The 12,252-nt window shown below is 51.2% G+C and overlaps 3 protein-coding genes across 3 annotated transcripts; 1 reads left to right on the top strand and 2 right to left on the bottom strand.

The window, feature by feature from the left end:
* Positions 1 to 2,637: 2,637 nt before the first annotated feature.
* PV06_08627 (uncharacterized protein) lies at positions 2,638 to 4,193 on the bottom strand (the record flags this gene model as incomplete). Its single annotated transcript, XM_016409982.1, has 5 exons — positions 2,638 to 2,879; positions 2,949 to 3,076; positions 3,148 to 3,534; positions 3,584 to 3,990; positions 4,074 to 4,193. 5 exons carry the CDS (start codon positions 4,191 to 4,193, stop codon positions 2,638 to 2,640), a joined length of 1,284 nt encoding a protein of 427 aa, XP_016259004.1.
* A 380-nt stretch (positions 4,194 to 4,573) lies between these two features.
* On the bottom strand, positions 4,574 to 8,651 carry PV06_08626 (uncharacterized protein; the record flags this gene model as incomplete). The annotated part of the gene is made up of 10 exons (XM_016409981.1): positions 4,574 to 4,671; positions 4,731 to 4,824; positions 4,887 to 4,991; positions 5,046 to 5,765; positions 5,822 to 5,893; positions 5,956 to 6,247; positions 6,303 to 6,373; positions 6,430 to 6,509; positions 7,186 to 7,939; positions 7,998 to 8,651. 10 exons carry the CDS (start codon positions 8,649 to 8,651, stop codon positions 4,574 to 4,576), a joined length of 2,940 nt encoding a protein of 979 aa, XP_016259003.1.
* A 629-nt stretch (positions 8,652 to 9,280) lies between these two features.
* On the top strand, positions 9,281 to 10,337 carry PV06_08625 (uncharacterized protein; the record flags this gene model as incomplete). Its single annotated transcript, XM_016409980.1, has 2 exons — positions 9,281 to 10,078; positions 10,151 to 10,337. The coding sequence occupies 2 exons, from the start codon at positions 9,281 to 9,283 to the stop codon at positions 10,322 to 10,324; spliced, it is 972 nt and encodes a 323-aa protein (XP_016259002.1). The 3' UTR covers positions 10,325 to 10,337.
* Between the last annotated feature and the right edge of the window lie 1,915 nt (positions 10,338 to 12,252).

The following is a 12,252-nucleotide window of genomic DNA, read 5'->3' as shown; positions in this document are numbered from 1 at the left end:
GAGCCCAATTCGAATCTTATTCGTGGGGGATGTTGGGTGGCGTCGAGATCTGGGACCCACCGAGTTTGGTTGTGCGAGCGGCAACACGGCTTGGGCAGGGTCATTGTGACCTTGTTGAGCGGCACAGGGAGTCTATATGTAGCCTAAGATGGGCTGGAAAGCATCAAGAAGACCAGCCGGTTTGGATTTCAAAACAAAAGTATGCATGGTGTTGAGAAGGTTTTGGCCGAGTATAATACTTGCTGGTAGCGATACATAACCATCGGGTTTGATGAGAGGGTCGAAAAGCCTCATCTTTTTTTCAGGTAAATGCAAATCATAGACCATGTGAACCGGTAATTCAAGCTTCATCTACATCAGCAGATCCCAATGAGACAGGCAAAAAGAACTTGTACGGATATATACATTGGAAATTCGCAGATACTTGCAAAACGAGCACACGCAGATTCACGTTGTCTTTTGCCCACATATCAAAACTATTTTGTCAGATTGGCTTCTGGTTCCTTTTGTATGAGGGAGGAAGTCCCCATACTTTTTGCTGCTTAGATGACTTCTTTTGGGACTGACAATGTCTGGATGTTGCAGAAAGCTTTGAGGCCCTCAACTCCACCTTCCACGCCAGAGCCCGATTGCTTGACACCACCGAAAGGAATCTCGGGAGCTGCGTCCATGTGTGTATTTACCCATACGCTACCAGCCTCGAGTTGCCGTCCGATGCGGTCGCCCTGGTCGAGGTCGTTTGTCCAAACCGACGCACCCAGTCCCATTTCGGTGCTGTTGGCAAGACGGATAACTTCTTCTTCAGAGGACCAGGGCATGATGGGCAGGATGGGACCTGCGTAAGAACAAACGATGGAATCGTTAGATTTTGGTAATGACAAGACGCACAGGATAAATCAGGGGCGGGCACTTTACCAAACGGCTCTTCAAGAACAATTCGGGCATCGTTGCCCGGATTGTCGATGATGGTGGGCTCACAGAAAAGGCCCGATGATGATGATTTCGAATGTCCTCCTCCTCCAACAGCAATCCTTTGGCCTTGTTTCTGCATTTCTTCAAAGAATCCACACACTCGGCGGTACTGCAATTCGTTCTGAATCGGCCCCAGGTCTACTCCTTGTTCAAAGCCATTGCCAACACGCAACTTCTTGGTGGCTTGGACGAGGGCGGCACGGAATTCCGAGTAGATCGACTCGTGTATGTACACTCGTTTAACCGCGACGCAGACTTGCCCACTGTTCGCGAATGCGAAATCGGCAATCCTCTGGGCAACTTCGGGAATGTCAACATCGGGGCAAATCACGGCCGCGTCGTTGCCTCCCAGTTCCAGCGTCACCCTTTTCAGCGTGCGGCTGGCACTCTCCAAGATCTTCCGCCCCGTCATGATTGAGCCCGTGAAGGTGATCTTGTTGATTTTCGGGTGGGCCGTGAGCACCGGCCCGAGGTCCTCATCACCGTGGAGTCCCTGGACGACGCCTGGCGGGAAGAATTGCTGCGCCAGTTCGGCAATCTTGAGCGTGCAGTACGGCGCAAAAGGGGAGGGTTTGAGGATGATGGTGCATCCCGTCGACAGAGCAGCCGCGAGCTTGACGAAGGAAAGCTGAATCGGGTAGTTCCAGGGAATTATCGCCGCCACCACCCCCAGCGGCGTGTACCTGACGGTGACTCTTCGTTCTGGGGTGTCTGATATAATTTCGTCCAAGAGTTCAAGCTTGTTCATGCCCCGAACCCAATAAGGACCGCACTCGGCCTCCTCTACCGCAAAGCGCAGCGGTTTGCCGGACTCCTTGGTCATCAGTATCGCAAAGTCCTGGGTGTACGACTCGAAGGAGTCGGCAAATGCCGCCAAGGCCGCTTTTCTCTCCGTCACTGGTGTCCTCGACCAGGAGGAGAATGCTGCTTTGGCGGCATTGACGGCCTCATCGACATCCTCTTTCGTGGCAATGGGAAGCTGAGGTAGTGCTTCTCCCGTCGCAGGGTCGACGGAATGGTTTGTCTTTTCCGAGCCACGCACTCCCCCGTTGACAATATTGAAGAATGCAGAAAAGTCGAGCCTGACAGACCTGGTCGACTTGCGACCGGCCATGTCGTTGCTTGGTGACGATGCCATGAGGCAATAGTCGTATGGGTGGCTTTTCGCTGCAGAAGATATCGACTATCGGACTCTTTTCCAGAAAAAGAATTGGTGGTCGATGCCAATGATAAGTACATACAGTAAAATAATGACCAAGGGGAGGGAGGAAGATAGCTAACGAATTTACTTGGTTTTCCACATACACAGAGCATCTATTGTTTGTCGGCCTAGACTGGATACAAGAGCCAGCCACTTTCGAGCGCTCTTTCTCTCGTATGCGGGACGCATATCTGCTGTTCCTTGTCTCAAGGATGCCCTACGAGACCCCTCTGAGCCAAGTGTAACGTCTGTGAACAGTGGGACTACTGGAGCCTCGTTTTGACCAATCGGACGATATAACGCGATTTAGTCGCTTTAGGTGTGAACTGTTGACACGCTGGGTGCTCGGTTTTCCCAAGAAGCCATCTCCTTTCACGGCCTGGACACCTATCCAGGGACTAGTTTGGGAACACAGGCCTCTCGAATGTGACGTCCGTCTCATAATATCTATTTACTATCAAAGTCTAGGCACAACCACGAACGGTTTTGTCAAGCTCAAAATCGGCCACACACTGGCGGAAGAGGTCGTCATCCGTCAGTATTTCCCAGCCCACAAGTGACAATGCTTTGCCCACCCTCACCGCAGCGGCAAATGCTTCGGCAGTCCCGGCGGCATTTGCGAATTCCAAAGAGTGTACTTGAACACCGAAGGCAGCGGGAATTCCGAAATACGCATGGAGTGTTGGAACTGCGTAGGAGACGTTACCTGTCGGAGTGAAATCAGGCCCTCCGCAAGATGCAAACTGTATGTAGTCTTGGGAAGTAGAAAACTCACCTTGATCAGTCGATCCTCCTGTGAAGCCTTCCTGGAACTCGCAGACATTGTCGCCCCAGAGACTCATGTTGGCAGCAAATCTGGAGCAGAGGGTTGCGTTCAAACGTAAATCCGCGTACAATGGCTCCCTGAAAAATCCGACATGTGTCCCCGTCAGTTATCCAGATCAGCATATTATGCAGTACGAGAGCCCTCCCACCTCTGTATATCCGTTTGGCACCCTGTCGCAAGACCTGCTGCGGCCAAACATGCCTCGACCCTTTCACCAAGTCTGGACGCTCGCTGCCTGGTTGAACTTCGCACGGTATATCCGGTCCTGGTTTCACCGGGTATAACGTTGGCGATTTTCGGCGCTTCGAGAATCACACCATGAATCCTGTCGGTAGGATGAAGCTGCTGCCGAAGAACAGAGACATTATTGTAGGCACAAACGACTGCGTCTAGGGCGTTGACTCCGTCCCATGGATTGAGGCCCGCGTGAGAATTCTTACCCCTGAAAGTGCAAGTGATGTCCAGGAGAGCTGTTGATGTCTGTCCCGCGGTTCCGTTGTAACCCTTGGGATGATCTGAAGGTGCAGTGGGATGACTCAAAGAGGTTATTTTTTTTGAAGGCCTTCCCGAGTAAAATTACTTACGCCATCAAGGAAACGGCACATGTTTTGTATGCTCCCGCTTCCAAGAGCTTGATCTTTCCGCCTCCGTCCTCTTCCGCCGGGGTACCCAGTAGCTGAGCACATCCAGCCACGCCAAACTTCTCGAGAACTGATGTGAGAGCCACGAAGGCAATCAGGCTTGCGAGCGCAATCAAATTGTGCCCACAAGCATGACCTATGCCGGGAAGAGCGTCGTATTCTGCATTGAAGTTGACGCACCGACTCGTCGGAACGGAACTTTGATAACGAGCTTCAAAGCAAGTCGCAAGACCGTAGACGCTCGTTGCCACGCTCAGATTCTTGATTCCAGGCTTCAGTGATGTTAGGAATGAGGATATGGTCTCACATGCAAGTCGCTCTTTGAAAGCAGGCTCTGGATTGCCATGAATCTGCACGCCCCAAGGCCGATGTTAGCACATGCTACCCTCTGAGTGTTGTGCGCATTGTGTAAACAACGGAGTATCAACCTCACCGTGGAGTTGACCTGCTGAAGCTTTCCTAGAAGCGAGTCGATAGCCCTGTCAATCTCAGCTTTGACTGCTCCCAAATTTGAACCCATAGTGGGTAGGTTCGATGTGCGGAGCTCGGCCATGTTCCGTCCTCGTCAAGCAAAGAGGTCACCTTGGGTTCTTATAATCCTAAATAAATGTATCTCAGATTCAAACCAGCCAATAGCAGGGCTTTGCGCGCTACTCATCGGCGTATTCTGATCACCATCCCCTGGAGCACGCAAATTTGTATCTAGAAACGGCGCTCTACCAAATCAAGATTCTGGCCACACGCTTACTCGTCCGCTTTGACAAATTGCTTCCAGCTATATCTAACAATAGAAATGCCTTGGTTGGAATCTTCGAGGCTCCAGCGTGCACACTGCCTGGTAGTCTGTCGAACTCTGTGTGGAAATATCTAAAGGACTAGAAGGTCCATTTTTGCAACCAACATATCACCAGAGGCTACAATTCAACACAGGCACTATATCCGACCTCGAGGGTCACTCTGTTGATCGGCATATATCGCATAACTCCTGGCAGAATGTGCTCTCAGCTTCTTGCCCCAGATGATCATGGGGACTGTCAGCATCCACATCCCAGGCACAAGCATCCCACAGACGTGAAAGCATTCCACAAACCGAGATTGGTAACCAAAGGGGCCGTAGCGAAGGTCATTCCTGCAGCGAAACCATTGCGGATAAAAGCGACACCAACCAGAGCGTCTCCGATAATCTAGTACCATCACCGTTTGGTCAGCCGACGCACATATCAAGAAGTCCGTCAGAGGCACTTACTCCTTCGTAGCAGTCGACTAGGTATGTCAAGCTCAAGCCAAACATCGAGGCTTGTGAAAATCCATACACCCCGTAGCCGATGCACGGGATTATCCAGGGCGCACCCTATCGAACGTCAGTCACTGTCTGCTGTCAAGCAATCGCTGAGGTAGAACCCACATTTGACAAGCTATAACCGTACAGAAACAGGCCCGCAGGGCCCGCTAGGACCGGCAGAATGGCGATGTAGAGACGCATTTCTGGTTCATATATGTTATTGTTGCGCTTCGAGAACCACTGAATTGACCAATCGCTGAAGGGTCCGGAGTAGACTGCACCAAAAAGACATCCAATAAAAGGCGGCAGGCTCAAGAGGCCAATCCCCACGGTGCTAAAGTTGTATGGTGGAGCTGCAAAGTATTCTGTTTGCGTGACTGCAATGACTGAATACCAGGATAGCAAGGTACCGTATTGGAGGGCCGTGTATGTCGCTGCCGGGAATGTCGCAAGAATGAAAAAAGGTTGATAGGTATGGCGGAGAAAAGTCTTGAAGCTTCCAGGGCTTTGTGAGACGTGAATGATACGTTGCCAGTAAGACTTCGGCGACAAATGTGGACGATCAGTCGATGTTTGCGTGTCAGAAATGGTTGCAGTCTTTGCATTTACCACCTCTGTAGGCTGCTCCATGTTCTTCTGCATGGAAATAGTATCGTCGGTGGTTTTTTTGGTTTCAAAGGAACCTTGTGGCTCAGCACCAAGTACAATCATGTACTTGGTCTCTTCGTAACAGAATATGAACAACAGGAGATTGATCGCAAGGAGTATGGAACACCACCAGAAGATCCAGGGCCAGCCTTGCGAGTGCGCACTATAGCCAGCAGCAACGGGAGCTAAAAGAGACTTCAAACTGTTAACGCGAATGGGATAGGGTGTCACTCTGTGCGGACGACACGTACCCCGATATTGATGAAGAGCACATAGATGGCATTCATCGTACCGCGCTGGTGCAGAAAAAATACATCTGCGACCTAGATATGTGTCAGCCTCGTTTGTCCGATGAGAAAAAAACAAATCCACAAGCATTGCGTACCGTCATCTGCACCAATGTGTCCCCGACTGCGCCAAATAACCCGGAGACCAGGTTTGCCGCAATCATGTTCGGCAAATCACGCAAACACGCTTGCCACACCGCTGTAAGAAACACCACAAATGTGCTAGCAATGTACACTGGTTTTCGTCCGTACTTTAGGGCGAATGGGATGAAGAAAATGCAGCCAAAGGCCATTCCAATACACTGGGCTGCAAATGTGTAATTGAGCTGAGCGTAGGAAATTCCATATAACGCGTTGTAGTCTTGCCAGACCACGGGATTGATTGCTAGTCTGTAGGCATCGTCAGCAGAGCGTCAAAAAGTGTGTAGGATGTTTGAATTCTCACATAGCAAACACGATGAGCGAGTAGTAGGTGACGATGCCGAAATTGACACTTTTTCGCATGCAGGACCAGTTCTGCAACGAAATCATTAGATCAATCTGTAGAGGGAGCCTGAATGGAACAGACTAACCAAAGGGTCGTCTGGGTCATCGGTTGGTTGAGGATAAAGGACTAATGTCCCATTGGTAGCGTGTTTAACTTGTGCGAGCGCTTCACAGGGCGCAAAAGTCAGTTGAAGGGCCCATCAGGATAACGACACATTGAAAAGCAGGGGACTTGCCATCTTCAAGTGTGACAGTGCCGGGGGCAACAATACGCCGTGGTATTGGCCCTGTTGTACGAACATCCTCGTTATCCCTCATAGTGAAGATCTCAAATGTAACCTGTGATCCTTGAGAATGAAGTCGTAATGAGGCAGTATATATCCTACATTGGAGGAAAAGCGCTCTTAGATATTGTGGAGAAGACCTTGGGATCCACCAAGTTTGTCGCCAAATCCCCGAAACCCCACGAGATCGATCCACGTCGAAGAACAGATATCTAAAGTTTCAATCCGACAAAAATCTGGGCAAACTTAGTAAGCGACAGAACGCTCAGCGCGCTACGCAATAGGATTGGTTGAGATGGGAGTGTTTCGTATGCTTGGTGGCATGGCGCTGGGAATAGCCTCTCTCCAGCGATGGCCGAGAATGCTCTGTCCCACCCCAGCTACGGAGTAAATCTGGGCGAACCGTCCACTAGCGCGATTCCAATTTCGGACACAGTCGACACTCCCAACCTTCTGTCTGATAGTACATCAAAATGGCCTAGAAAAAGCAGATGCACCTGTTGTTCTCTTCCATCTTCCGTGACAAGTGCCGAGGACTTTGGCGAGTGCCTTCATTACAACTCCATAACAATTCCAGCATGCGGAGTGTTTCCTTGACGTGGCGCAATCCGGACGTTTTATGTAAGTGGATGAATCGTTCCCGGATGATGGCCTGATGAGCCGGCGATATGGCTGCAGACCCGAAGATGGCCAGAGGCCAGCAAAGGATAGTCGATATTGGTGCAGACGTGGGAAGACATTCGAGTAGGAGCCCCAGGATTTCAAAGGCTTTCTGAATTGAAGCCGCATATTCCAGATCCGACATCGTGTCATAGATTTGCGCGTCTGTGCTGTCCGCGCAGTCGAGATATAGCAGAAGTGCTTGCTGGTAGATCTTCGCGGTTATGATTGTGTTTGAAGACGTCGAGTGTGACTTCCAAGATCGAATAGTTCCGCGAAGCTTGGAGATCGCAGATGTGGTGTCTTTGGATATTGCGCCGGAGAGTTCAAGTTCACGTTCACAGCTCTTGACCAGCACCGACACTTCCGGGATAAGCTGAAAGAGGTCGATGGGAAATCCGTACGTGATTGATTCGGAAAGTGCCCTCGTGGAGCGGAGCAAAATTACGGCATGTCCCAGCATGTGCATATTGTTGTGCCTTGCACTTATCGAGAGATCAGACAGAATTATGGTGTATGCATATGTCTCAATCAGAAATCCGCGAGTAACGTCATCTAAAACAGATCCTGGCAGCTCTAAAGCGGTCAGTAACAGCTGCCGTGATGCTTTGAGATGAGTATTCATCGCGTTCTGACTATCTAGTCGAGCATTCTGCCAACGAAGTCAACACCGCCCTCCGTATACAGTTTCGGGGGATAATGGATCTCACCTCGATAAACGACAGCATCATTGTTGCGATAAGTAGAGGCACCACCGTAGACTCTGCGCAAGTGACGTGTCTTGTCAATTCGGTTTTCAGGCTCTTCATCAGCCGCCCGTAGTGTGCCCATGTTGCGGCTTGACAGGCTCTCGAGACGTCCTCCTCGTAATGAACACCACTAAGGACCAGGAGGGTCTGCAAAATTAGGTCATTCGAACAACTGATCGGGAGCAACTGGGTGACATAGGGATTCGAGGCCTTTGGGAGAGGGGACATGACGTCCGCAGTGCGATGATAATAGTGCTCCAGGAGGATTCGGGAATCTGGTGGCAAGCTCGTCAAGATCGGATCGTCGATGCCATCCCCCGGCGAAAGTTGGAGCAGCGCCATATCGACGGCTTCGGCACCGGCATGCTGTCCACACCCACCAGTATCGTCTTTGGTCGCTGAGGACCAGCGGGCCCGATCTGTACCGTTGTTGTCCGGCGCACTGGAAGATGTGGCTGTGACCGTCGTGTAGGCACACCCAGGCCAGACGCAGATGAGGAAGTTTCGTCGGCAGGCGTTACAGCTGGGCTTCCCTTCATCACACTTCTTTCTCCTCCGGCGGCAGCAGAGGCAACCGGTCTTGCCGCGCAAGACTGGGCCCCCTAGTCGACCCATGGTGCCTCGATATGAAAACTTGCAGTGTGTGGGATCTGACGGCGAAGCGAGAATATGAAGATGGGTTGCTCAGGGCCGTCAAGCGCGATCCGCGCATTCGTCCTTATCTCTAGGCAGCTTTGTTGGCGACAATAATGTCTGGGCGACAGAGAAGGATAATATCCCCGCAGACCAGCCAGGGGTCCACCGTGCTAGTATGTACACTACACCCGAACCCTGCCGGAAGCGGATTAGGCTCCCACATGATCGGGATCGAGCCCGCAGCTTTGACTTCACACATCTCCTCCGCTTGAGACCGGAGTGACTTGACACTACCAGCACCGCAGGAGCCCGGTCGACTATGGCTCACCTGGACGGTACCCAGTACGGCATAGCATGCCCGCGTGCGCGTATCGCGCTGGAGCTTGCCGGGGTACCTACCTTACTGCGGTTCGACTGAGTCCCTAAACCAGCAGCTACAATGAATCCTGAAGGGCTGCCATGTCTTGGATCACGCCGGTAATGTCTCTGGACGACCCTCGATCTTTATATTCTTCTCAAGTCTTCTGTTGGGCATGCTTGATCTTGTAATCTTTCATCAATGCAAATTATCTCCATTGTTAGCACCTCAATAGAAGGACAGTCAGAACATGTCGCCGGCCATGGCCTACAAAGATGCGTCCGCGAAACTTGATCCCAACAGCGTCCATACTCGGCCACCACCCAAAGTTCCATGCTTTGACGCATCAGCTGCCTCATGTGATGAGATAGTCGAAGGCTTGATTCTGAGCGGCGGATGCATCGTACGCGGCATGGTGTCACAGGAGGACTTGAACCAGATTGAAAAGGATACTCGCCCTTTCATCCAGAAGGACAAACCGTGGACATTGGATGACTTTTTCCCTCCCGAAACGCGACGGGTTACTGGTCTCTTTGAAAAGTCCCGAACTTTTATCGAGAGGATCCCGGGGAACAAACTGTACCAAGACGTCTGCAACGTGCTGCTCACCGATGTTCTCCCAGGCTACTGCGGACAGAAGCTCGAGAATTTTATGTCCAGACCGCAGCTAAACACCAACGTCATCTTCTCCATCGGTCCGGGTGCAAAGGCACAGGATCTTCATCGAGATGATTCCATGCATCACAACAGAACCGATGAGATCACGGTGGACGAGTACAAGATTGGGCGTGATACTGGTCTAGGATGCTTTGTCGCCGGAAAGAAGACCACAAGAGCCAATGGGGCCACCCGATTCGTTCCTGGCTCCCATCTCTGGAGCCATCTGACGCCGCCGCCGGGCGAGGATCATGCTTATTATGCAGAACTAGAGCCGGGAGACGCGTTCTGGATGCTCAGCTCGTCTTACCATGGTGGGAGCGCCAACAATACGTCCGACGAGGAAAGACTGGTGTATGCGTGTTTCATGACCAAAGGTTATCTCCGTCAAGTAAGACTGCTACCCGAATGGCCCAGGGCTGATATTTGAAGAAGAGCTAATACGCATGTGATTTGTTATCAGGAAGAAAATCAGTACCTCACGACTTCTCTCGACGTTATGAGAACCTATCCGTTAGAGATCATGAGAATGGCAGGTTACCAAGCAAGCCTTCCTTACCTGGGATGGGTCAACTTGGAGGATCCAATCCGAGTCTTGGTGGACGAGTCCGTCACCGGCAAACTCGCTCTCCAATAGTCGTCGAATCGCCTTCTTTGGCACTGGTATGACTTTGCAGACCAGCGAGTGAATCATTGGACCAAATCCGAATTTCTCGTCGTATCGCAACAAAAACAGTTGGAAAGACTCTCTCTGGGAACAGCCAAAGCAAGCCACCCCAGTCATACAGGTCTTCCTTCGACGAAGGCGCCAAGATATCTTTCATTTCAGATATAGCGATGGGTATAACATGATCTCAATGTCGACTCAAAGAGGTCCACATAGGAAATACCATTAGTGATGTATGCAGACCCGTCCTGTCCCCCCTCGTGATACTAGTTTGCCCATCGTCGCATTGACTTAGGACGTGAATCTTGTGGAGCAATGCATCATAAGCCTACTGGATTTCACAGATCTAAACCTTGTGCTCCCGAACTGTGGAACCATTTTTTGCTGCCATAATCTCAAGCACGCTCGGTTTTAGTTGCAGCACCTAGCTATTCTAAAGTGGCTCTGCACGAACACGACATCTCGAAGCGCCGGGCGCGCTTCTGATCTGCCGAGAAAGTCACCAACATTGTTGCTTGCACTGGATGACAACGCGGACTGCCGAGCTCGGTTGGTCTCATGTATGAGTGACGCTCCGGGGGCTGGTAGGGCGGGAAATCTTAACCAACTAAGCCCAGCATATGGGTGAAAGGTAGGTGATAAAAACAGGCTGGCGGCACCTGCTGCGTGCCTGCGCTTCAATCCAGCCGTCAGCCTGAAGCGCCTTGCCACCATGGGTTTACTCATACCAAGTACGGTGGCATTTTGTGCCTGGAGTATAGCAAACGCCTTTGCAGTTCCACAAGCCTCAGATCCGGCAGTCTATGCTGCAGCCGGTACGTTTGTTGGAAGCACTTCCATCGCCAACCTTGATCAGTTTCTCGGAATCCCCTACGCGGTTCCCCCTGTCGGCAACTTGCGATTCAGCAATCCCCAACGTATTCCAGCATCGGCCCTACAGAACCCATTCATGGCTACGACATACGGTCCAGGATGCTTACAAGATCCTGATTATGCTTTGGACAACGGACTGAGCGAAGACTGCCTCACTCTGAACATCATTCGCCCAAGCAACGTCACATGCCACGAACCGCTTCCGGTACTATTCTTCATTCACGGAGGCGGCAATATGAACGGCCAATCTATGCTCTACAATGGGACAAGTCTTGTCCGATTCTCTGTCGAAATTGGCAGACCAGTCATCTACGTCGCCTGTAATTATCGCCTGGGAGGATTTGGATTCCTCAACAGCCCCGACTTTCAATCTCAGGGCCTCTCCAACCTGGGTTTAAAGGATCAACGCCTCGCTCTCGAGTGGATTCATGAGAATATTGCAAGTTTTGGAGGGGACCTCAACAAAACCATCCTCTTTGGAGAGTCTGCAGGCGCCTGGAATGCTCAAGCTCAGTTACACTACGCGTATTTGCAGAATGAGACCGACAGTCTATTTCAAGGCATGATCACCCAGTCTGGCAGCGCAGGTGGGCTTGGACCGCCATACATAGAAGCTCCCGACACCGGTTTGTTGGCATACCAGGGCCTACTGAATGCAACAAACTGTACTCTGGTATCGGACAGTGTTAGCTGTCTCCGAGAAGTCGACATATCAGTACTCTCGCCTTTACTAGTCGAGGGTAAATTTGGCACCACGTACACCCTTGACGGTGACTGGTTCGACATAGACGCCACGGAAATATTGTCCAAGTACGAATTGGCTCCTATTCCCATCATCCATGGTGGCAATCTGGACGAAGGCTCTGTGTTTCTGCCCGACGTGTTCAACCCACCCAACGGAAGTGACTTGATTCAATACATCAGCCCCTTATTGAATGATTCACTAGCTGAGGGAGTGGTCCAAGTCTACGAGAGCCTCCCCTCGATAGACTTGGGAAAAGGATATAACGCCGATCCTACCGCGG

Source organism: Exophiala oligosperma (assembly GCF_000835515.1).
Source record: "Exophiala oligosperma strain CBS 72588 unplaced genomic scaffold supercont1.9, whole genome shotgun sequence".
NCBI lineage: Eukaryota > Fungi > Ascomycota > Eurotiomycetes > Chaetothyriales > Herpotrichiellaceae > Exophiala > Exophiala oligosperma.
The sequence above is the reverse complement of the archived record's forward strand: the minus strand, read 5'-3'. Positions and strand labels throughout refer to the sequence as shown.